Below are 22815 nucleotides of genomic sequence, written 5' to 3'. Positions count from 1 at the left end.
TTAAATTTTAAAAATAAAATCGGTTTTCCATAATAAACACTGGCTGAAACCGAAGCTAACGAAGAAGAAGACCTAATTATTTTAAACTGTTGTGATTTGGTAGTTCACGGCATCTTACGAATGGTAGTGAGCTTTGGCAAAAACTGCATTGCTCAATTCATAGCGAGCGTGTAGAAGAATTAAAATATCACAGATATACTTTTATAGGTGCTGCGGTTCTTGAGTTACATTGTAAAGAGGGCTGAAACAACAACACTTTTGTAAAACATAGGCCTAACTCATTAACAACAATAAATTAAGCAAGTTTGCAAAGTATACGATTTGTAGAATAAATTTTTGCAAAACATCAAGGTGTTAATTTTCAATAATATATTGATTTACATAATGAAAATCGATTTTTAGGTTGCTTCGACCAACAATACCTCGTCTACCCTTAAAAAGAACTTCCTGTAAGAGCTCACCTCTTGAAGGGATTAACTTACGAAGACTACTTTATTATAATATGAAAGGATGACATTATAATAACAATTGGCTACGAGTCAGGTTTGAACGTTTTGTCAAGGGATTCCCTTTTAAAGAAAATTTATTTCTGCGGCCATCCAGGGTACGGGGTGAAAGGTAAACAAACTGTGTCACATGTACATTGTATGCAAGCTATCGTGTGTGATTTCTGTCCCACAAATATCTCGAGTTTTTAGAGAGTGCATGAAAGTATATTAAGCTGACATAATGGCAACAACGGGTGTATCATTGAAAGGAAAGGTTGCTATCGTCACAGGTATTAAACTTTTAAAGTAGTATAACTATAGTACATCATGAAACTAAAAGTTTAAGCTTACCTACCCGAGCTATAAGTTATGGGTGGATACCTATCATGCTAGTTCCAGTAACTGTAACTCGTCGTACCTAGATCAGTAGATGTCATTATGTTTATGATAAAGACTGAAGTCTTGCTGGCAGGACTACCTATCATGCACGACCTACATCATATACATGTAGTCCTACACCCATCGTATGTGTGAGTTACGGCTTTTCACAATCCTTACTGGTTTATATACCGGCTCCATACATTCGATGTATGTAATGTAGTCCGAGGTGCTCTGACGATAACACTCCGATCGCCGCCATGCAATCTACGTTTTTAAGGCCAGTGGGACAACAGACTTCGGCCATCTTCTCTAATATGCCTCCGCTAAAAAAAGACCCCCTAGCTTACTGAAAAAAAGTTCACTCTGGATGTGATGCCAATGGATGCGTATGTGCGGTGCCAGACGTGATGGTGCGTATTTACAGGGTGCAAGTAAAAACATGGGCCACCAATTACGGGCCAGATGTAACAGCTCCCTTGAAAGCCTCAAAGGTAGGTGAGGCTATCACATCCACTGGGAGGGCGTTCCACCAGATGACTGTCCTAGGAAAGTAGGAGTTCTTGTAGAGAAGGATGCGAGCTGGAATAATCTGGTATCTTCCTGGGTGGTAGGATCTTGTGCTGCTAGGTGGCATCGGGGTCAGGAAGTGTTGTGCGTTGATGGCAATCTGCTGGTTTTGAATCCTGTACATCAGAAGTAGGCTGGAGATTTGTCTTCTTCTCTCAAGGGAGTCCCATTTCAGTTTGCTGATCATTGATGTTACACTGTCCCTTTGCTGGTAGTTGCTCAGTACAAATCTGCTGCACGGCACTGGATGTTTTCAATTGAGAAGGATTCCAAACATTGCAGCAATACTCCAAGTGAGGTCGTACTAAGGAGACGTAAGCTTGCTGTTTTAGCTTCTGGGAGCTGCCTCTTAGGTTCCGCTGGATGAGACCTAGTATCCTGTTGGCCCGAGTAGTAATGCCGTTGATGTGCGACTTCCAGGACAGGTTGGTGGACAGAGTTATGTACACCTAAATACGGGTACTCCGTGACTGCAGATAGTGTACTTCCTCCTAAGATGGTAATCAGCGCTGATGATGTTGCGACGGAATCTTAGGGTATGACACTTATCGGTGTTGAACTTCATTAGCCAACGTGTAGACCATTGGTGGAGCAGGGTTAAGTCCTCTTGAAGGGCAGCAGCGTCATCTGTATTTGAGATTGTTCTATACACCAGACAATCGTCTGCGAAAAGACGTAGCTTAGATGTAATCCCTTCTGGTAGGTCATTGATGAAAGAATTGAAGAGCAGTGGGCCCAGGACGGTGCCTTGTGGGACTCCAGAGGTCACAGGGACCCATTCAGATGACTTTCCATCCACTACAACTTGCTGGGACCGGCATATAAGAAAATTTTCCATCCACAGAAGTAAGGAGCCTCGAACACCGTAGTGGTGGAGCTTCAGCAGCAGTCCTTGGTGAGGGACCCGGTCAAATGCTTTAGAAAAGTCGAGTACTACAGCGTCGAGCTGCTCACAGTTGTTCAAGGTGCTTGCAAGGTCCTGAGTGGTGATAATTAGCTGGGACTCGCATGATCGGCCGGGTCTGAAGCCATGTTGGGCATCTGATAGAATGTTGTTGTGGTCATAATGATCCATTACATGGCTGAAAACTATATGCTCTAGAAGCTTGCTGCAGATTGAGGTTATGGATACCGGGCGATAGTTGGATGGTGTGGTTTGATCTCCCTCCTTGTAAATTGGAGAAATGTTGGCTAGTCTCCAGTCAGATGGGGTGGCACCTGTATCCAAGGACTGTTGGAATATGGCGGCCAATATAGGATAGATTTCCACCGTAAGGTCTTTCAGTATACGGGCAGGTAGAGCATCAGGTCCAGTGGATTTGTTTGTTTTTAATGACTGGAGTAGCTTCAAGACACCATCAGGAGAAACGGTGATGTGGGCAACGGATGGATGATCTGAATCTCCCATATCTGGCAGGTTGCTGAGGTCTTCATCAGTAAACACCGACCGAAACTGCTCGTTAAAGACCTTGGCCTTCCCCTCACTGTCAAATATGATCTTAGATCCGGTTTTCAGTGATGAGATGCTAGTAGAATCTTGCTTCTTTGATTTTATGAAGCGCCAGAAAGCTTTGTTGGACTTGTCGGCAGGGTCCTGAAATAGTCTATTCTGATAAGACCAATAATTGTGCCGTTGTTTCTTCTGGGTGGCCTTTTGGAAGTCCTTGTAATCCTTCCAGTCCTCAGGCTTGTTGGTCTTTATCGCCTTGTTGTATTTTCTTTGTTTCTTTTTACTCATCCTTCTGATCTCAGCGGTAATCCAAGGATTTTTATGGCTAGGACTGCTCAACTTGGATGGAATGTGTTTATCCATGAGCGTCATGATTTCAGAGGTAAACATGTCCCAGTTGGCCTGAACGGATCGACGCGGTGGATTCCCGTCGAGGAATAAGTGTTGAAAGTCCTCCATGTCTGATTTCATACGGAACCGCTACGTGAACGAGCTAATGGCTACCTGTCACTATCTTCATCATTTACATGTACTTTCAACCAGGATTTTACGCAAATAAATATATGTTTTTATCAAGACTAAGACTATAAGAGTACGCAGATGACAATGAAAAAATTGCTTGCCCCCCCCACTCCTTTCCTTCATTACCACATATTGAGAGGCAATTGTTCTGGAGGGGGCTATATTCGCTAACTTAAAGGAGTATTTCGTGATCCTAGCATCTTCTTTTTATGACATATTCAGTAGATATCCACAAAAAAAGCTTATTGCCAAAATTTCAGTTGATTCCGATTTTGCGTTTGCGAGTTATGCATGATAATGTGTATTACACTGCTCCATAGACAATGCGTTGTAATTTCGTTCTGGTATACCAGAACGAAATTCAAATTTCACGATATCTTTGCTAAACAAATTAATCTGCAAGAAATATTTTGTACATAAACATATGGTCGAATCCAACCAAAAGTGTACACGGCATGTTCAGGGCCATAACTTAAAAGTATTAATCAATTGGCTTTCGTTTTGTATTGTGTTTATTCGCCTTGATCATACGCTTTCGCGCCATATATAATAAGACCCCTTCTGTGAAAAACTTAGACACAGAGACCCCAAAACATGCTATTTTACCCATTTTTTCAAAATATTTCTTAAAGTATTTTTAAAAACATCTAAATCAGTTATAAATGAAAAGAAGTCATTGGATTGAATCTAAATTGGTTTCCTGAAAGGTGTGTATTCAAAGATTGCCTGTTCAATTTTCCACATATTTGTACATAATTACGAATTTTTTGTGATAATTTTTTGAGTGGTATTTTTTTACATTACCTACGAATACAATTTTTCATAGCACTAGATATATCTTTAAAAAATTGAAATCACTAATAAATGCGCAATTGATACAAGCTTTGATATGTCCAATACTGAAATGCATTGCATTCGGACATCTTTATTATTGTGTTTAGCTGCCAGAAATTCTAAATGGCACAAAGGTAGGTTTGGTAAAAAATATCACCTCCGAATACATGTTAAAAGCTATGTCATTTCCACAAACTGAGAGAATAGTAAACAATAGTTAAGCAATAGGTGCAGGGTAATACACTCTTTATTTCTACCAAGTTTCAATAGCCTGCGTTTAAATATTTCTGAGATGTCAACAATAAAAGCATGCATGCGTACGTAAATTTCTGTAACCGAATGTTACCTACGAATACAATTCGACATCATGACAGTATTGTGAAACACCGCCATTCATGCCAATGCCCATATTGGTACATAACGAAGGCCTGTATGTTTGCTATCAAATCATATGTCAATGAAAGTTGCGAAGTCACATACATGCCCACCATGCAAAACTGAATACGGCTTAATTGTTGAAAAATAGGTACTGAGATAGACGATGGTCTGCTCATTTGACATGTTTGAAAGAAAAATCAGATTAGAAGAAGATTAGAAGGGGATAAATACTTGGATATGTCTACTGTCATGTGTGCTTCATTTTAAATTTTTACCGACCTTCCGGTTTCTGAGTAATTTGTGTCCAAATTGATTTATTCGAAGGTAACTTTTGACGTTTTCGCTAAGGTTACCTACGAATACCATGGAAAAAACGACTTCTCATTGTCTCATGATCTAGACAACACAGTGATGGACCCTGGTATAAAGCTAATTGTAGTTGCCCTCAAACGAAAGGCCACAAGACGTAATTGACTCCAAGATGGACTTCACAAGTCTGCAATAACGGTTTTAAGCGATTTGTGTGCAATTAAGCAAATTAAAGTCACTTTAGTGCCTTTGTTTCTTACTTCAATCCTCTTTCAACCGCTGTGAACCGACATTATTAATACATGATAGGGTCTAAAGTATCAATAAACGCACATTAAGAAAATAATACATTCAAAGTGCTTTATAAAATGAAGTTTTGATTGCGATATCCATCAAAAGTCTAATTCTTACCTACAAATACTGAAATGTTACTTACGAATACAGCATAATACATGACATGTGTAATGAAGTGTCCCTACCAATGGAAATTAATTGTCAAAAACTTTAAGCGGTACTCCAGTACACTATTATTACCCATATACGGATTCATTCAACAATTATTTATTATGTAAAATTGCTGATTAACTACTTGTATATCAAAATGAAGTGGTCAAAATCTTGCTAAAAGCATCAAAATTTTTTGATCTAAGGTAATAGCATTTATTCATTTGGACGTACCATCTGAAAGAGATCTAAAAACTACCATTTTATTAATTCATTACCATAATAGCAAAATTTTAACCACTAAACTCAATATAGACATTGTTAAATCGCTCATGTTACCTACGAATACACGGGTTTCTTCACCTTTTTATTGTATAAAGCGTTAGGTGTATGCGTATAATTCCTAATATTCTTGAAAACATATATCCTACTCGTTCTTATACAGTGTGTAAATTGGTTCATACTCATTTGATAAATAAAATACAGAAACTGACCTAAACTTCATTTTCAAAAATAAACTAGCATAAATTGACTAAGATCATATTGATCGCATTATAAAAATAAAAACAAACACTTTCTGGTCGAGCTTGCATTTTCCTGACACCCTGTGGTCTACATTACACGAAAAAAGCGTTAATGGGAATATTCTATTTGTTTTAGGTTGATTAGTATTGCGATAGTGAAAGCATCCTAGTGGTATTCGTAGGTAACATCGGGTTTTGATATCACATTTACTATCACACGTCCTGGATTTATTTTTCAAGATTAGTAATGGCACTTTTGGTTCCTATAAGGCCAATATGTCATCAATCAATGGGCAAAAGGAAAAACTTGTGGAGACATTTTTATTTCGGACTTTTATTTTTGGCCCGTGGACACTTTTGGTTGGATTCGACCATATGTAGCCAGAGGTTTCCAGTGATATACAAATCTCAACTCTTTTGAAGAAAAGTGGGGGGATGATGCTGTCGATCACGAAATGCCCTTTTAAATATGTTATTTTAAATGGCACAATATGAACCTTTTATACACACACACACACAAAAAGCATATCACAATGTCGTTGTTGTTTCCTAATTATTAACTTACTTTTCCTTTTTTTTTCAAGGTGCAAGTTCTGGTATTGGAGCAGAAACAGCACGGTACTTTGCCTCACTTGGATGCTATGTATCTATTACTGGACGTAACTTGGATAATTTGATGAAAGTGGCCAAAGAGTGTGAAGAAAGGGGATTACCTAAAGACAAAGTATGTAAAAATATTGATATTATTTAAATATATTACCTTCCCTAATGGCGCTTATGGGCTCCTTGACATAACTGGAATTTTAGACGCAAACTAAAAGTGCCTCCAATAAAAATCCCACCAGTAAATAAGGCCATTGCCCTTAATTCTTGTTGGGACTTTTAGAGGAGGGAGCTCTCTATTTGTATGTTTACCCCAAGGCAAAGGAGCCCAGGTGCGCCATTAGGGGAACGTTTACGGTATATTAATACCGTAAATGCAGGTGGGTGTTCATTTTAAGGGACTAGCTATCAGAGATCAGTGGAGAACCAAAATAAATCTATAACACTTTCTGAAGTCACTTTATAAGCTGTATCTCAGTCCCCCCAGTGACAGAGCTGCTCTACTCTTTCCCAGATGTCTTTCTTGATGCTTCTCCTGTGCCACTGCTCCTCCTTATCCATGAATATTATAATTAAACAATGTAGTAACATGTAGGTGAGCTGCCTTCTTTCAAATACATCTTAAATACTGTAAGTAAAACTGATGACATGTATAATTATGCTTCTTTGCCAGGTTCTTGTTGTCCAAGGTGACCTTAGTTGTGATGAAGATGTAAAGAAACTAGTAAACCAAACAGTAACACAATTTGGAAGAATTGATGTCTTAGTAAGTTTTTGAAATCATGTGATATATATAGCACCCTTTATGTACAGTGGCGTGCATCGTGGCAGCCCCAACCCGGGGGCTGAAGAAGAAACAATTTTGCCGCCTTCTTTAACAGCCCGAAAAGGTTGACCCAATTTTTTCACGGTCGTTTGAAAAGTGAAGAGCAAAAAAAAAAAAAAAAGGGTTTTAGGCGCTAGCGCCTAAAAACATCCTTTTTTCAAAATTTTGTAATGCTTTTTCAATTTTTTGCACCCTTTTTATTTGCTAATTAGTTTTGCCGGCCCCCTCGTTTTGCCGCCTTCTTCTTCCCGCCCTTCGTTTTTGCCGCCTCTACTTTGACCCGAGGGCTGGCGCCTAAAGCCCCCCCAAAATACGCTGCATGCTTTATGGTAACTGATGTGGAGAAATTAGAATCTACATTATCCCATTGGGAATCATATCCCACCAACACTTTTAGATGACGACCCAAACTCAATAATTGGCATCATGCAAGAATTCAATTCAGCAAATCATTGTTGTTCATTTCTCACTTTTTGGTGAAAATTTGATTTTTTACTGATTTTGTATACCTGCCAGACTTTATACTGGCAAAAACTTGTATGTCTATATAAAATAAACCTGATACGGTCACCTTATTAATTGTGTACTGACAAAGCCTTGTATGTTTAGTTCTTCTTCAAAGCGACTGGGCCGCCAGACTCCTCCATGTAATGTTGCTGTGAGGAGATCTAGTCTTGGCCAAGTCTTGGCCAACTCCACAACATGTTAATGACACAGGGATTGAACCAATGACCTTGAGCTACATCACGATTATGAGTCAAAGTCATAGACGCTGTGCCGCGCCACCATACCCCCTCTTTACTTATATGCATTAGCAAGTGACCTTGTCGGTAAATCCCATAAGCCTTTACGGGTAGACCTGAGATGTTGTCATTTGATGTCACACCGATGCACACATCGTTAAATGAACATTGCTACTATGCATTTCAAAGCCGTGAAGTGCACAGTAGCAATGTTCGCATCGGCGTGACAACATCTCAGGTCAACCCTCAAAAGCGTATGGGATTTATCGAAAAGGTCATTATGCAATCAGAGATAATATAATAATAATAATAATAATAATAATAATAATAATAATAGCGACAAGGCACATATGCACTCAATTATAAGAGCGCTCAAGGCACTAAAACAAAAAACACAAACTGAGCAATAGACAAAGAAAACTGGAAGTAAAAGAGAGTTTGAAACCTATATGTAACAACATCACCTTTGGGTCTTACAAAACCAGTCACAGGTGTATTGCAATACTCTGGCTGGAATTCAAGCTTTAAACTACCCCTAATATTGTAATAAGCACCCCCTAATAAGAGCACTGTGACCCCAGAGGATGTTTAAAGACATTCCCACAACCCAATGGGGTTTCTGACCTTGTATGTCTGGCTTTTGTACAAATGTGGTACAGTTGATCATACCTTGCATTGGGATTGTGTGCAAATATCTGGTGTTTTCATCCTATTATTTAACATTCAAAACATCGAGACTTAGGAATAAAATTAATGCAGTGGGACAATATGAATGTTTCCTGTAAGAAAATCAAATATCATTCCTAAGTCTCAACTATTAACTTGTTGGCTGCAGTTGGGGACTTTGCCTTTAAAATTAGGTTATATTGATCAAATTTCCCAATCATAGTGCATTGTAGGAATGCCTTTAAGCCTCCTCTGCCGTGACCCTAATAAGCGCAGTAGTAGTACCCTATAAGTGCCCATCCTCAAGCAAGTGCAAGAACTGCTCTAGTTTCTCGTATATCTGAAATTTTTCACATTTTACCCAGGTAAACAATGCAGGAATAGTCAAACCCGATACCATAGAGACAGTTACCATGGACAATTTTGACAGTACTTTTGCCGTTAATACAAGGGCTCCACTACACCTACTAATATTAGCAGGACCTCATCTGGTCAAGACAAAAGGTATGTTCAAAGATATGCCGAGCAATTTCCAATGTTAAAGCAACATTCAGAGAAAACTTGAACAAAATTGTTTGCTTGTTCCACTGTAAGTCATGTGACACGATCTGGTCCATATGGAGGGCCAAAGGAGGCATTTTTGACAATTGAGTTACTGTAACTATTACATTATACATACAATAGGTTATCATTTACTGAAAACACCAAGGGTGTAGCATACTTGTATCTATAAAGTTATGAAATTTTTTGATATCTATTTTCTTATAAATGTATTTTACTGTTTTTTACGGCATAATTTTACCCTTATCTCAGTTTCAAATTTGCCGCCTTTGGCCCCCATGGTTTTTCATGATATAGGTAGTGTTGTTACAAGTCAGATCTTGCGAGCTCAATTTGATTCTTTAGATTAAAATGACTTGACTGGACTCAAGTCACAATCAGAATTATCCAAATTGATTCAAGTCAGTTTCTAAACAGACTTGATTTGACTCTGACTCGAAATAGTGGACTAGACTATAGACTCATTTCCAATGCAACTTGAGTCACACAAATAACCGGAGTCTTTTGAAAACGATTGCACCTGATTGATGAGTCTGCATTTTGTTATCAACTGTATTTTGTTTGGAGTAAAAACATACAAAGTGCATTGTGTAATATTAAAGAGCAAGGGAATAGCAGTTGCTATAAGGGCCCACGCAATGGGCTATTCCAGTTGAAATCCTTACACCCCTATGGAAGACATGACCTTAATCTTCCACACAGGGAGTGTGACTCAAATGGGGTCACCTGAATTGGTGACTCCATTTGAAATTCACACTCCCTGTGTGGGAGACTAAGGTAATGTCTTCCATAGGGGGTGTATGCATTTCAACTGGAATAGCACAATGTGATTTTTCACACAAGAAAACATTTTCCAAATATGGAGGCTGTTAATTCTCAAAAAAGCATTTCTGTATTTTTTTGTGTATGTCGTCTGTCAGTAGTTAAAAATTATTCTGGCATGACATACAGATAGCCCATTAATTTGTATTGAATAACATGTAATGTTTGCACACTTGCAACATATTGGGCAGGCAAAAATGCAGTGTTCACAAATTATTGGTCAAATCATGAAGTTGAAGTTAAATTTGTAACCAATATTTTGTCTTTTTAATTTATGACCAAAACAGGCACGGTAGTAAATGTATCCAGTGTGAATGGAGTCCGAGCTGTAAGTATTTTCATCAATAAAAGCTTATAAGACAAATAATGAACGTTAACCCTGTTGGCACTACCAATAAAAATAACACCATAAAAAAATAACACACCTCTGCTGGCCGGCTAGAGTGTGGCAGTATCTGTGGGCTAAAATGTCCACATGTGAAGTCTGAGGAGCAGAATGTATAAAGTAGGCAAATACACGAAAAAAGACAAAAAACAAAACAAAAACAAGCTACCAGCTGCCACAAGAAGCCAACAGAAGGGGCCTGCGTCAATCCAGCCACCACAGTACCCAGCAACACATGGGACAGCATGACAGCCTGCAGATAAAGTCTAAACCAGCTAGAGTGAACAGATTAGAAAACATATTACTCTTTATCCATGTGGAAGGAATGAGTAATTTGTAACCAATTTCTTAGACATTCTCATGGCGTTTTTGTTATAATTGTTCTTCCCACAGTTCCCTGGTGTGCTGTCTTACTGCATGTCCAAATCGGCACTGGATGCTCTTACTCTGGGTGCAGCTGAAAGTAAGTTAATAAACTATACGATGAAGTGTCAGGAATCAGGATTGTGAACTTTTATAGAAGAATACCAGGGGGACTTCGATATGAAATGCATATAGGTGTAGGGCTAACATTTTCTTAAGTTCTTTTGTATTATTTTTGAACTTTGTATTTAAATCTTTAAAATTTGCTAGCTACTTTAGGAAGGAAATAAGAGTAAAGGTCCATTCCTGGTGGAACTAAATTCTGCTCAGACCAGGTCTAACTTTAGACCCGGTCTAACTATTTTGTGCATACGGACCTAAATGGCATTGTTATTTCAAAAAAAGTAACAATATCAGTGATAAAATAAAATTGCTGTAAAAAATCAATAAATATAAATATATAAGGGCCTTAGATTGAAGGGAAAATAAAACATGCTAATTATGAGCATAGTGAGTGTTAAAATCTGTCATGCTGTAACAGGCTCATTAGAATAGCTGGTAGGAATCAAAATGAAGGAGAAAATAGCCCACATTTGTCACTTTGTAAATGCTCTCTTTTCCATTCAATTCAGTATAACTTGGGGGGATAAAGTCAGTGGCGTAGTGTCATAGGGGCACGGGGGCACCCCCCAATCGATAGCAAAATTTAGAAAATCCCATTGGAAAATTGCCAAAAAATGGCATGTGCTCCCCAATCAGACCCGGTGCCCCCCAATCATGGTCGGTGCCCGCCCCCCAATCGGATGACCCACGCTCGCCACTGGATAAAGTTGCATCATGCAATAGGTATCAAAATAGGCAAAACAAAATTATCCATCTAATGATTACTTTATTTGTTAATTTAAGCTAATTTAGGTTGAGTGTCTTCAAGATATTGCCTTTGGTTTCAGTGTTCAGTTACTTTATGTGTATGTCACAACATAATAACTTATACTCATCTTAATTTTGTTATTTGTACAGCTCTAGCCCTTCAAGGTGTACGCATCAACTCGGTTAAGTAAGTTGTCATTTTCTTTTTCCAAATTCTATTTTTTTCAAAATATCACACATAAAAATTGTTTGATCTTTGCTTGACACCTGGGTAGATTCCCCCTGAGTGTTAGAGGTTAGTAAACTAATTAACCCAAAGATTAAATCAGCTCCTGAATATTATTTAGTCTATTTTTTAAGTCTGGTTTACTCATTTGAAGTGCCTAGGAAGTCTCCGGCAATCATAACATTATGCCTTATATGTTAGAAAAATAATTATCAAGCACGAATCACATGGTTTTATTTATAACAATCTCACATTGACCATAAAAACGAATAAAACCAGCCGTCATCAGCATTCATTTTATTACTCCGATGTCATTGCACCAGACAATTTCAGTGCCCATGAATTTGGAATATTGTGTGTTGAGAGACAGCTATTTTTATGGCCAATATGAGTTTGTTTAAAATAAAATCATGTGATACATGCTTGATAATTATATTTCTAACATATAAGGCAAAATTTTATGATTGCTGGACACTTCCTTTAATGACATGAAACAAATAACATATCCATGTTTTGGAGAATTTTGCAATTATTTTTCTGTTCACCATGTTATCAGTTCGGGAATGCATTTCCTGCAGGTTTACTTGAGGTAATATAGTACGTATACTGGTATACATGCCACATTTTTAACATATCAAGATCAGATTTTTTCCACTGACAATTTATGGGTACCTTGTTTAGTCTGAATTGGGAAGCGATTTATGTTGATGATGTGAAGGTTAGGTATAAGAAATCCCAACAATTTCATCACACAGATTTTTATTACTGTATGACAACTAGTATGAAGTAACTTGAATCATCATAAAAAGATTTGTGATTGAACTTTATAAACTCTGTATTCCTTTTGAATTCTTGTAGCCCTGGAGTGATCAAGACAGACGTACACAGACGAGGAGGAATGAATGACGAACAATATGCACAGGTTAGGAGATCATTATCTTGTTTTGGGGGGATTTTTTCTGAAGAAATATAACAGAGTGTATGTGAATGGTTGCAGTGGTGTTGCAGATTTTCTAATGTTGAGTCTGATGATGATAATAATTATGAGCATCTCATGACTATTACATACATCATCATTATCATCATCATCATCATCATCAATCGTCTATGGACAGAATGGAGGAAGTATCAGAAGTATGCTGGGCCCTAACTCTTCTGTCTTTCATCAGTTGTTGAATCTGTGATGGTTGTAGGCCAATGTCACATACATACCCAACCTATGTAACAACAATAAATGCCCTTGGCAATTACCTTTCATATTGAAGGCTCAGTGCACCTGCCTCATCTTCGTTTTGGCCTCATGTCCTACCTGAGCCCGTCTTTATGCTAATTTTGGTACCAACATCTCATTTTCAGTGGGCATTGTTGCACTGTTGTCTCAATAAGTAACTCTTGGTAAAGCTAAAGGTGGGTGATTGACAGCCTCATCCCCTACTTTAAACCATCAAAATGCAGATTTTGGTATCATGTGAAAGCTCATATTTTTTCTCATTAACATGTTGAAATTAGGAGTTCCAAATCAATGTATTTCCGAAGAAATGTTAAAAAACTGTTGAATTAGTCTTGACTGTGGTATACCACATTTGGAATTCCTAATTTCAATATGTTTTAAAATGAGAAAAATAAGGTCTTTCATTTGATATCAATATATTACATGATCATGATGATTATCATTAATAAAAACATTGTAGACTTCCAATCATGCTGTATAAATGTCAAAAATTCCTTAAGGAACTAGTCACATTTACAAGAAACATTTACATGTTCTTTTTGCATGAATGCTTGAAAGGGATGACATTTTATGTTATATTTAAGTTTTAAAGAATTTGACTTTCCAAATATATCTGGTCACTTTCCTTTAAGAATAAGGTTTCTGAATACTTGTCAGGATAAAGAAACCAATTTACTTAAGCAGAGAAAGGTTATCGCCCTTTTGGCGACCTCAAAAAAGGTAATCTTGCTTCGACCCGGTGAGATTGTCATATGACCTAGTTGGCGTGTGTGGGCTCGTGTGGGTTGGTCCAATCATATTGCGTGTTCTGGTTGGGTCGTTGCGTGGACCAATGGGGACAGGCCTTTCAAAGAAAGGTCGGCTCGGGTTGTCTCCTTAAAATCACATCACATTCAGATTTCATCCGATAAGGATCCAAAATATTTATTTTCCCACCCGCCACTCCCAAAAATTGGTGTTTTGTCATGCTCGGATCTCGTGTTCATTTTTTTTTAAAGAATGGGTAAGTTTAGAAGTGGCGACAGTGGTTCATGAGGAAGTTTTCGCATAACATTTCAACAATGTGAGCAAAAAAATAGCATCTTATAATTAATAAAAAATTGTTCGCTACAAAGGACAAACGCTTAAATTTGTGTTAAAAGGAGTAAAAATGGTAATTAAAGCTACAATTACTTTTCTCATCTTCCTTAAACAAGACATTATTTATAGTAGGCTTCTTTCGTTAGGTTTTCCTATAATGATGCTTGGGAGCCTTTTCGTAAGCTCCAGCCATTGCATGGAAATTAATTTTGTGTCTACTTAATGTGCAGTGTAAGAATTTTGAGAGGAAAATGATGTAGCAAAAATCAAATAATTTATATTAAAAATAGCCATTTAAGGCGTACATTATGAAATAAGATGAAAAATAGTAAATTACAAATGTTTATTTTTATACATGTAATCATTTATTAATAATATTTTTCTAAATATAGACAACTTGGTCTTCAAGGATGCTCGTGAAAACTTCTCGCAAGCTCCAGCCAGTTGCAAGGATGATCGTGAAAACTTCTCGCGACCTCCAAGAAATATTCAATTAATTAATATGCTTCTAAGGCTTCAGCTTTTTGCTTATTTTGCTTTGCTTGTAAGCAGGTTCCCTTACAGCTTCTAGCGTAAATCACCCTAGTCACACATATGCATCGCTGTTAGGCAACTCGTCTGGGAGGATTTTGGGCAGCTTTTCCCCCATTATTGTCTCATCATGTGTTTTTGATTAACTTTGGAGCTTCCCCAGGTTTTGGCCTGCGTATCTCACACAGTCCTATGATATATAGCGGTATCCTTATTTTATATATTCAGATGTGCCATCTATTAATATGCTTATTGCTTGCTTGCTGAAGCCTTAGACAATTTCGCTTGATAATATTGTATTAAATATCTTTTCATTGATGATGTATTTGATTCGCATAAGCAAAATAAATGCGATCCTATTGGATGGCTGATATGTGTGGCAAATGTGATTTCTGTTTGGTTTTTCCTTTCTCTGTCTATGGGTAACAATCTATTCTCATGTGGTAACCTTACAATGTGTACTTGTTAAAAATCAATGGTACTAGTACTGATGCATTATATTATGGCTGGAATATATTTAACACCACATAATTAACTAATTTTGTGGGCTATATTCTAGAATGCCTCTAATATTGTTGCACATTTGAAAGAGCTGTAATTACTTGCTTTAAAACTCTCTCACATTTAAATAACTACCCACATGCATCAGGCATTGAGTTTTGCAATGTGACAGGTGTGCTGTAAATCGCACGCCTGGATAACCCGAGGTGTGCTTTTAGGTGTGCTGCAAATCGCACACCTAAATAAACCAAGGTGTGCTTTTTTCAAAACTGGTGTATGACTATGATTTCATTTTCAGCTAAAACTTAGCAAAATTTTGTGACAACATACATGTCCTTTTTTTAACTGGCCATGGTTAAGCTCTGGGGTAATGAATGGTGTATACTGCATAGATGTCCCTGGACTTTGGACTTATTGCTAGTGTCATTTGTAATTAATTAATTTTTTTTAAAGGTTTTTTTGTTTTGGATTTAGAATGTCCCTGGAACTTTAGAATGTCCCTGGATTTTTTTTTATAAATTTTAAAAAAAAAAAATTACAAAAAGATTTAAAAAAATTATAAATTCTTGTTTAAAATTTGTAACTTATGTTCACATAATAATCTATGAATGATTTTAAAATGCATTTGTTTTGTATGCTTCTTTACTTCATAAATAGGTTGTAATGTGAACATCAATTATAAATTTGCCTATTTTGAACATGAATTTATAATTTTTTTAAATCTTTTTGTAATTTTTTTTTTTTTAATATTAAAATATTTCAGGGACATTCTTAAGTTCAGGACATTCTAAATCAAAATTTTTAGGTGTGCGAAAAATCGCACCCTCGGCGTATTTTTCAGGCGTGCGGGCGCGCGCGAATCGCACTCAGCACGCCTTAAAACTCAATCCTGCATGCATCATGAAAGTTTAGAGTTAATATTAGGCTCTGCATATACCTGCACCTTTTTAATATAACTATGTAACAAAATAATTTGTTATTATATAATCGTGACTGGTGGAACATATATAAACATGTTTTAATTCACAGTCCATTTCATACATTGTTCTTTTCAGTTTCTTGAGAAGTGTTCAAGGACCCATGCGTTAGGAAGGATTGGCCAACCCATTGAAGTTGCCAAGACCATTGCTTTCTTGGCCTCTGACGACTCTTCTTATACCACAGGAGAAACAGTTACTATTGATGGTGGGAGACATGCTATGGTAATAATGCGACCCAAGCCAGAGGATACTAAAACATAGTATGGAGGACTTTGATTTAATTTTATGATTTAATTTTCAATTTATATAATATATAATATATTTTACAAAATCAAATTTTGAAATTTTTTTAAAGGGAAGCATATGCTCATATCGAGGGTTGAGCTCCAGAAAGCCCCAACTCAGTATCACCTGCTCTAATAAAAATGAGCATAAAGTCACTAAAAAGGGCACTATAGGTTAAATACCACTAATAGGCCTGGGCGATACATTGAAATACGACGAGTAACTATTTGTTTTCATGGCATTCGAAAAGACTGCATTAAAATCGCTGAAATTGATCAAGTTATATAGCCAAAAAGTACTCTTTAGCGTTTGATGCTTCAAAATGGTACATTTTCTCTCATTATATGACATTTTTGTTGTAATAGTACCAAAATTCATACTGCTGCTTCGGTTTTTAGTAAATATTCGCCCTATCATATTGTAACTTTCAGCTTCGAGGGCGCACTGTCATTTTAAGGTGTTTACGGTTCAGTGTGTTAAAACAAGAAAAGTCTCAGGTCAACCTATGTTGAATTTTTGATCATTTGGCATCTAAATCATATAGTTTCACCTGATATTAGTGGCATTGAACTGTGAGAGTTCTGAATATGAGAAAATTCCACCCGAAATTAGGCATTTTCCCATTGAAACCTGTGTAATACATAATTAGTGGTATTTAACCTATAGAAGATACAGTCCATTAATCATGGCAAACTTCAATAGAAAACAAAAGACATTGTGGAGGAAATATTGATTTTTAAAGACCAAAACAAGGAGCCAACTTCATGCTCAATTTGTGAGAGCTGGTCATAGTGAGTTACAGCTTTCTGGTTCTGAACCCTCGATATGCTTAAACACATATGTTTATGTCACCAAAGAGATAAGATGTAAAAGAGTATGGACTTGCCATATTTGTATTTTGCTCAAAATTAGTGAAATAGTGCACCAGATTATATGGATTTAAAGTGTTTGCTTGTTGGCATTATGCACCTAATGCAATGTGATGACATGCAAGCTGCTATTAAATGCTTCGTGTGCAAACATGCTTATTAAGGAAGCCCAACCAGAGCAGTTCTTCTGGGGTGAACCAAACTTCCCTGGTTATCAAATTAATCGGTGACAAGGGTTATCTCTGAATTTGACAGGTGCTTAATGCAATAGCATTAAAACATTAGCACCTGTCAAATTCAGAGATAAACTTGTCACGGATTAATTTGATAACCAGTTATTTTGGTTTGCCCCAGAACAACTGCTCTGGTGCGGCTTCCACTTTATAGACACAAGTTATTGTTTGATATCAGACCTTCTGATAAATCTGAGGTGCACTATTTTGATCAAATGGTAGATTTATACATAGAGTTATGTATGCATGCTCCATCTCATCTCGTTGATCATCACATATACAGACGTCGTTAGGCAGGAAAAACCTCTTCTTTTGAAGTGTTCATAATACAATGGAGTGCAGAAGCAGAGAGTTTACAGTTTTCACCTATTTCTTCATCGTCGTTGGACAGGAAAAACCTCCTATGTGTCTTTGGCCCCTGAACATGTTTAAAGCAAAACTGGCAACAGGTTACATAAGAGGTTTTGCTTTAAACATGTTCAGGGGCTAAAGACACATTGGAGGTTTTTCCTGCCCAACGACGATGAAGAAATAGGTGAAAACTGTAAACTCTCTGCTTTTGCACTCCGTTGTATTATGAACACTTCAAAAGAAATAAGTTCCCCTTTCTATTTGGCCAGGCCCATTATATTAAATTAATTATTCATTTGAAATGGGTCTTGGCACACATTATCAAGTGTCATATCAACAGTGTCTGAGAATTTGAATCAAAATAGTGCATTCATTATGAGTTGGTGTGATGCACTTGAAGATGTATGCCAAGATCCATTTCAATCGAAGTATAAGTTTTGCAGATTTCAGGCTAATTAGAAAGAGGATCTTACTTTTTTGTTAAGTGTTTAGTAATAATTGAGATTTTTCAGTGCAAAGCTATTTTCTTCTACATCTCTGCCTGCACTCGACCAATAACCGAAGGCACTTTACAGGATATATTGTGTACATCAATATCAAAAAGATGTACTTAAATTGTCGGCTGCTACATGTGCCTCTTTTTACAAAAATTAGTTAAGGAATAATGAATACCAGAATCATCTCAAGTGGACGTCATGTCAAATAATCCCCAAGTCAAACGGTTTAGGATTATAGAGTACATTCCTATACCTATGTGACTTGGGGATGATTTGAGGTGAGCTCCACTTGAGATGTGTCTCTTTTACATTTTAGTTAGGAATAATAAATACCAGAATCATCTCAATTGGAGGTCACTTCAAATCATCCACAAGTCACAAGGTTTAGGATTATAGAGAACATTCTAAACCTATATTACTTGGGGATGATTTGAAGTGAACTCCACTTCAGATGAGTCTGGTATTTATTCCTAGCTAAAATGTAAAAAGAGATACATGTATGTACATGTAGCAGTCGTACAAGTGCATCGTTTTAATATGGATGTACACATTTATATGTACAGTTTATAGTGATCTAATATTTTTGCAAAAATCACAATATGTTGATATGGTAGTCCTGAAAAGAGACACCCATTCATAATACCCTTACCAGTGGCTCCAAACCTGTCTTGGAATGCTACTTCATTTGAAAATCAACCCACTTTTGACCCCATGTTTTTATTGTGTCACACGGCCCTCCATTTTCAGTGTAGAATTGCAACCCTGGACAGGAAATGCATTTGTAATCAAATTTAAAATATTGTTATGAATGATTTGAGTGTTAAAGTGATTGCATACATATTGCAAACCCCATTACCAGGGATAAATAGGCTATTCCAGCTGAAATCCATACACCCTCACCATAATCTCCCACACAGGGGTATAGGCTCATTTGAAATTAGCACTTCCAGTGTGGAAGATCAATGTCAAGTCTTCCAGAGGGTGTATGGATTTCAGCTGGAATATCTCAATATAGCTTAAAACATATTAGGTAGTATATTGTCCCTGTGTAACTCCCAAACATACATTGGTAATGGTACAATACGAACAGCCCAAGTCCAGGATAGTGCAAGGATAGAACTAGCCCCATTCGCAAACCACGACGCCTCTCGTATAGCGTGCAAAGTATGTACTATTGTTGGAATTTCTTAGATCATCATACAGGTATCTGAGTCCCAGTACAGAGCCGGTGCTACAGGGTGTATCAAAATGATTGGTACCCATCAGCTGTGTTGTCTAATGAAACGCCTGCTTCGTCCAAATGCAACAACAGATCCTCTTGAAATGACTACAACTCATAATTTAATGACATTTTATAACATAAAGCTTCAAAAATAAGATGGATGTTGTACTGCATTTTGATGTGGCAGTTGTGTCCTTACTCATTGGATATTGATGGGTACCAATCATTTTGATACACCCTGTATGCAAGGACAAGTGTTATATTGTTTATGCCAGGGGTTCTCAACTTCAATTGTTCAAGGGCTGCATAGGACCAAGCACATTTAAAATATCCATGCTTTAGGGCCAGACACCAATTTCTTAAGCTTTCCTGTACATTTGTGATATAATCTGCTCATATGGGGGCCAAAATGTTTCAAAACTGTTTTGATATAATTATCAAGTTACTGCTTATAAACATTAGGCTACCATAATACTGAAAACACCAATGGTTTAGCATACATGGTTCTAAAGTTTTGTGATGTCTATTTTCTTAAATGTATTTTGTTGTTTTTTTCTCCATTGTCTTTTTCTCAATTTCAAATTTTGCACCTTTAGCCCCCATGGACCAGATCATGACACATTTCAGAGTTGGTCAAGTGCTTAATGGGGGGGGAGTGGGTACTTAAGTTTGGTTTTGGTAGGGACATGCCGCTGAGAATTTGAAAGTAGACCCATAAATATACCAATTTTTCAAGAAATTTGGACTCATTGATATACCAAAAGTCAAAATTTTCGCCCAAATTTAACCCAAATTGTCTTAGTTTTTACAAATTTTCCCAAAATTTTGGCTAGATTAAGGAAAAATTGGGCTATTTTCCAAAAAATTGAGAAAATTTTGAAAAAGGACCCATTCATATACCAAAATAGGCTTTGAAAAGGGGGTCATTGATATACCAAAAAGCCGAAAATGCTACCCATATTTGCGGCACGTCCCTGTATGGTCATTTGTATTGAGTAACCCCCGGGGCTAAATATCATTGGTTCAAGTGGTGCAGACCAGATTTGGCACAGGGGCCAACTGTTGATGAGAACCCCTGGTTTGTGGTATTTTCAGTGCTAAAATTATTTATGTTTTCAATAAAGCAATAAAGTCTATAAAGGGTGATAAGTTTTTCAAAAACTTTGTGTTTCAAAGTTTACAAAGGAACTAGCCTGTTTGTGAATTGTTCCATATTTATAAAGACATGTTCAGGGCCCAGCTTATACTATATACTAGTAGATGGTTGCATGAATTGTATTCAGATTTGATATTTAATGCAAATCTTTTTAAAGTAGGTAATGGGGATATGCATTGTTATAATTAAGTTCTTTGCATTGCTAAAAACAAGAAATTAATAAAAAACATGGACTTTAACAATCATGATAATAACCTAACTTTGCATGTAATTGTGTTTATTTTAATGCAGATGTTGCCATATTTATTTTTAAGGAATTTTATGTTGGAGGTCCGGGCCCCTCACCCACACCCATCACAAAAACATGTCATCAAACGATTAATGGTATGCTTTTAACTTCCGGACAGGAAAAACTCAGAGGGTCATAGTATGTGAAATTCAAACATATTTTCACTGCTTTTTCTGTACGTATAAACATGTTTGTCACTTGTCATTATTATTTGTTATAACTTCGATAATACCAAAAGAGGTATTAGAGTGGTTTGATGAGACAGGTGCTGAGTTCAATTCTTAGCAAATCAAGGCTGTATTGATTACTTATTTATTTCCTCCATTGTATTCACACCCACAAACATGCTCCGACAGTGAACGGAATTTGTCCACTGTGATGTCACTAGCAGCGTGTTTATAGTGAATGTACCGCATTTTGAGTATACTGTATACGATAATCCTTATATATGCACTAATACTCTTGCTGTTTATAGTGAGACACAGTTACCACACAAATTATATACCAACTAACATTATCGTACATTTGCAATGATCCCGTGGTTATTGTGGCGCGAGCTATAAACATCCCATTCAACAATATGATCATGGTGGCAAACATATAAACTCAACCAATAAAGTATCGAAACGATTATAGATGGCCAGATATATCGGGAAATGAAATATATAGCAAAAACTTATTTAATGTATATAAAGCGCAGCTTTCTCCTGCGCATTTTGATACCTTTTTTGTTGCTCTACGATATCATTTGGTCGAGTTACGGGCGCTTGAGTGGCTTCAAGTCGGATTTTGAAAGTTGCACTTAGCTCCTATTCAAGCCAAATGCGTAATACTGTGACCAATAAATAACCATTGCTTTTATCCGCCAAATTTAAATGAGTATGTGCGTCGCCTGTTGGATAAATTGATTGGGATGACCATCAATTGTACTCAATAGTCGACAATGGTGGGCATAAATCAATATGAGGCTGAAGTCACATTACCTTAGAAGGCCTTCGGCGCATCCTGCTCAGGAAATGGACTGACATTGACCAAGGAAAGATTAGACATCTTGTTCAGAGCATGCAACGACGAATCCAGGCAGTGATAGACAGTGATGGTGGGCACACCAAGTATTGAGATGTCAGCAGAAAGAGTTCATGAGATAAGTCAGAGATAAGTAAAGGGTAGCAAGTATTGAAGTTGGAAGTCGAAGGCGTAAAATAAAGTTCATGGTTAAGTAAACAGAGCACATCGGTGTCCTTTGTCTTGATTTTGTGTGTGTGGGGGTGTGTGTGGGGGGGGGGGGTACACGACGAACGCATTTGGCTTGAATAGGAGCTAAGTGCAACTTTCAAAATCCGACTTGAAGCCACTCAAACGCCCATAACTCGACCAAATGATATCGTAGAGCAACAAAAGAGGTATCAAAATGCGCAAGAGAAAGCTGCGCTTTATATACATTAAATAAGTTTTTGCTATATATTTCAGTTCCCGATATATCTGGCCATCTATAATCGTTTCGATACTTTTTTGGTTGAGTTTACTTACATATACTGCTAGTGTTTATACTGGGCATGTATCCGGATAATTTCTGACCGGATAGAAATTATACCACAATGTACCGCACATCTGCTCCCACTAGCAGC

The 22815-nt window shown here is 37.1% G+C and overlaps 1 protein-coding gene across 1 annotated transcript; it reads left to right on the top strand.

Annotated features, from left to right (window-relative positions):
- Window positions 1-640: 640 nt before the first annotated feature.
- Window positions 641-21157, top strand: LOC140164519 (3-oxoacyl-[acyl-carrier-protein] reductase FabG-like). Its single transcript, XM_072187817.1, has 9 exons — window positions 641-778; window positions 6482-6621; window positions 7174-7266; window positions 9101-9239; window positions 10406-10446; window positions 10897-10966; window positions 11887-11923; window positions 12821-12884; window positions 16361-21157. The coding sequence occupies exons 1-9, from the start codon at window positions 730-732 to the stop codon at window positions 16544-16546; spliced, it is 819 nt and encodes a 272-aa protein (XP_072043918.1). The 5' UTR covers window positions 641-729; the 3' UTR covers window positions 16547-21157.
- The last annotated feature ends 1658 nt before the right edge of the window (window positions 21158-22815 follow it).

Source organism: Amphiura filiformis, chromosome 11, assembly GCF_039555335.1.
Source record: "Amphiura filiformis chromosome 11, Afil_fr2py, whole genome shotgun sequence".
In the NCBI taxonomy this organism is placed as follows: Eukaryota; Metazoa; Echinodermata; class Ophiuroidea; order Amphilepidida; family Amphiuridae; genus Amphiura; species Amphiura filiformis.
This window is presented reverse-complemented; position numbering and strand designations above follow the sequence as displayed.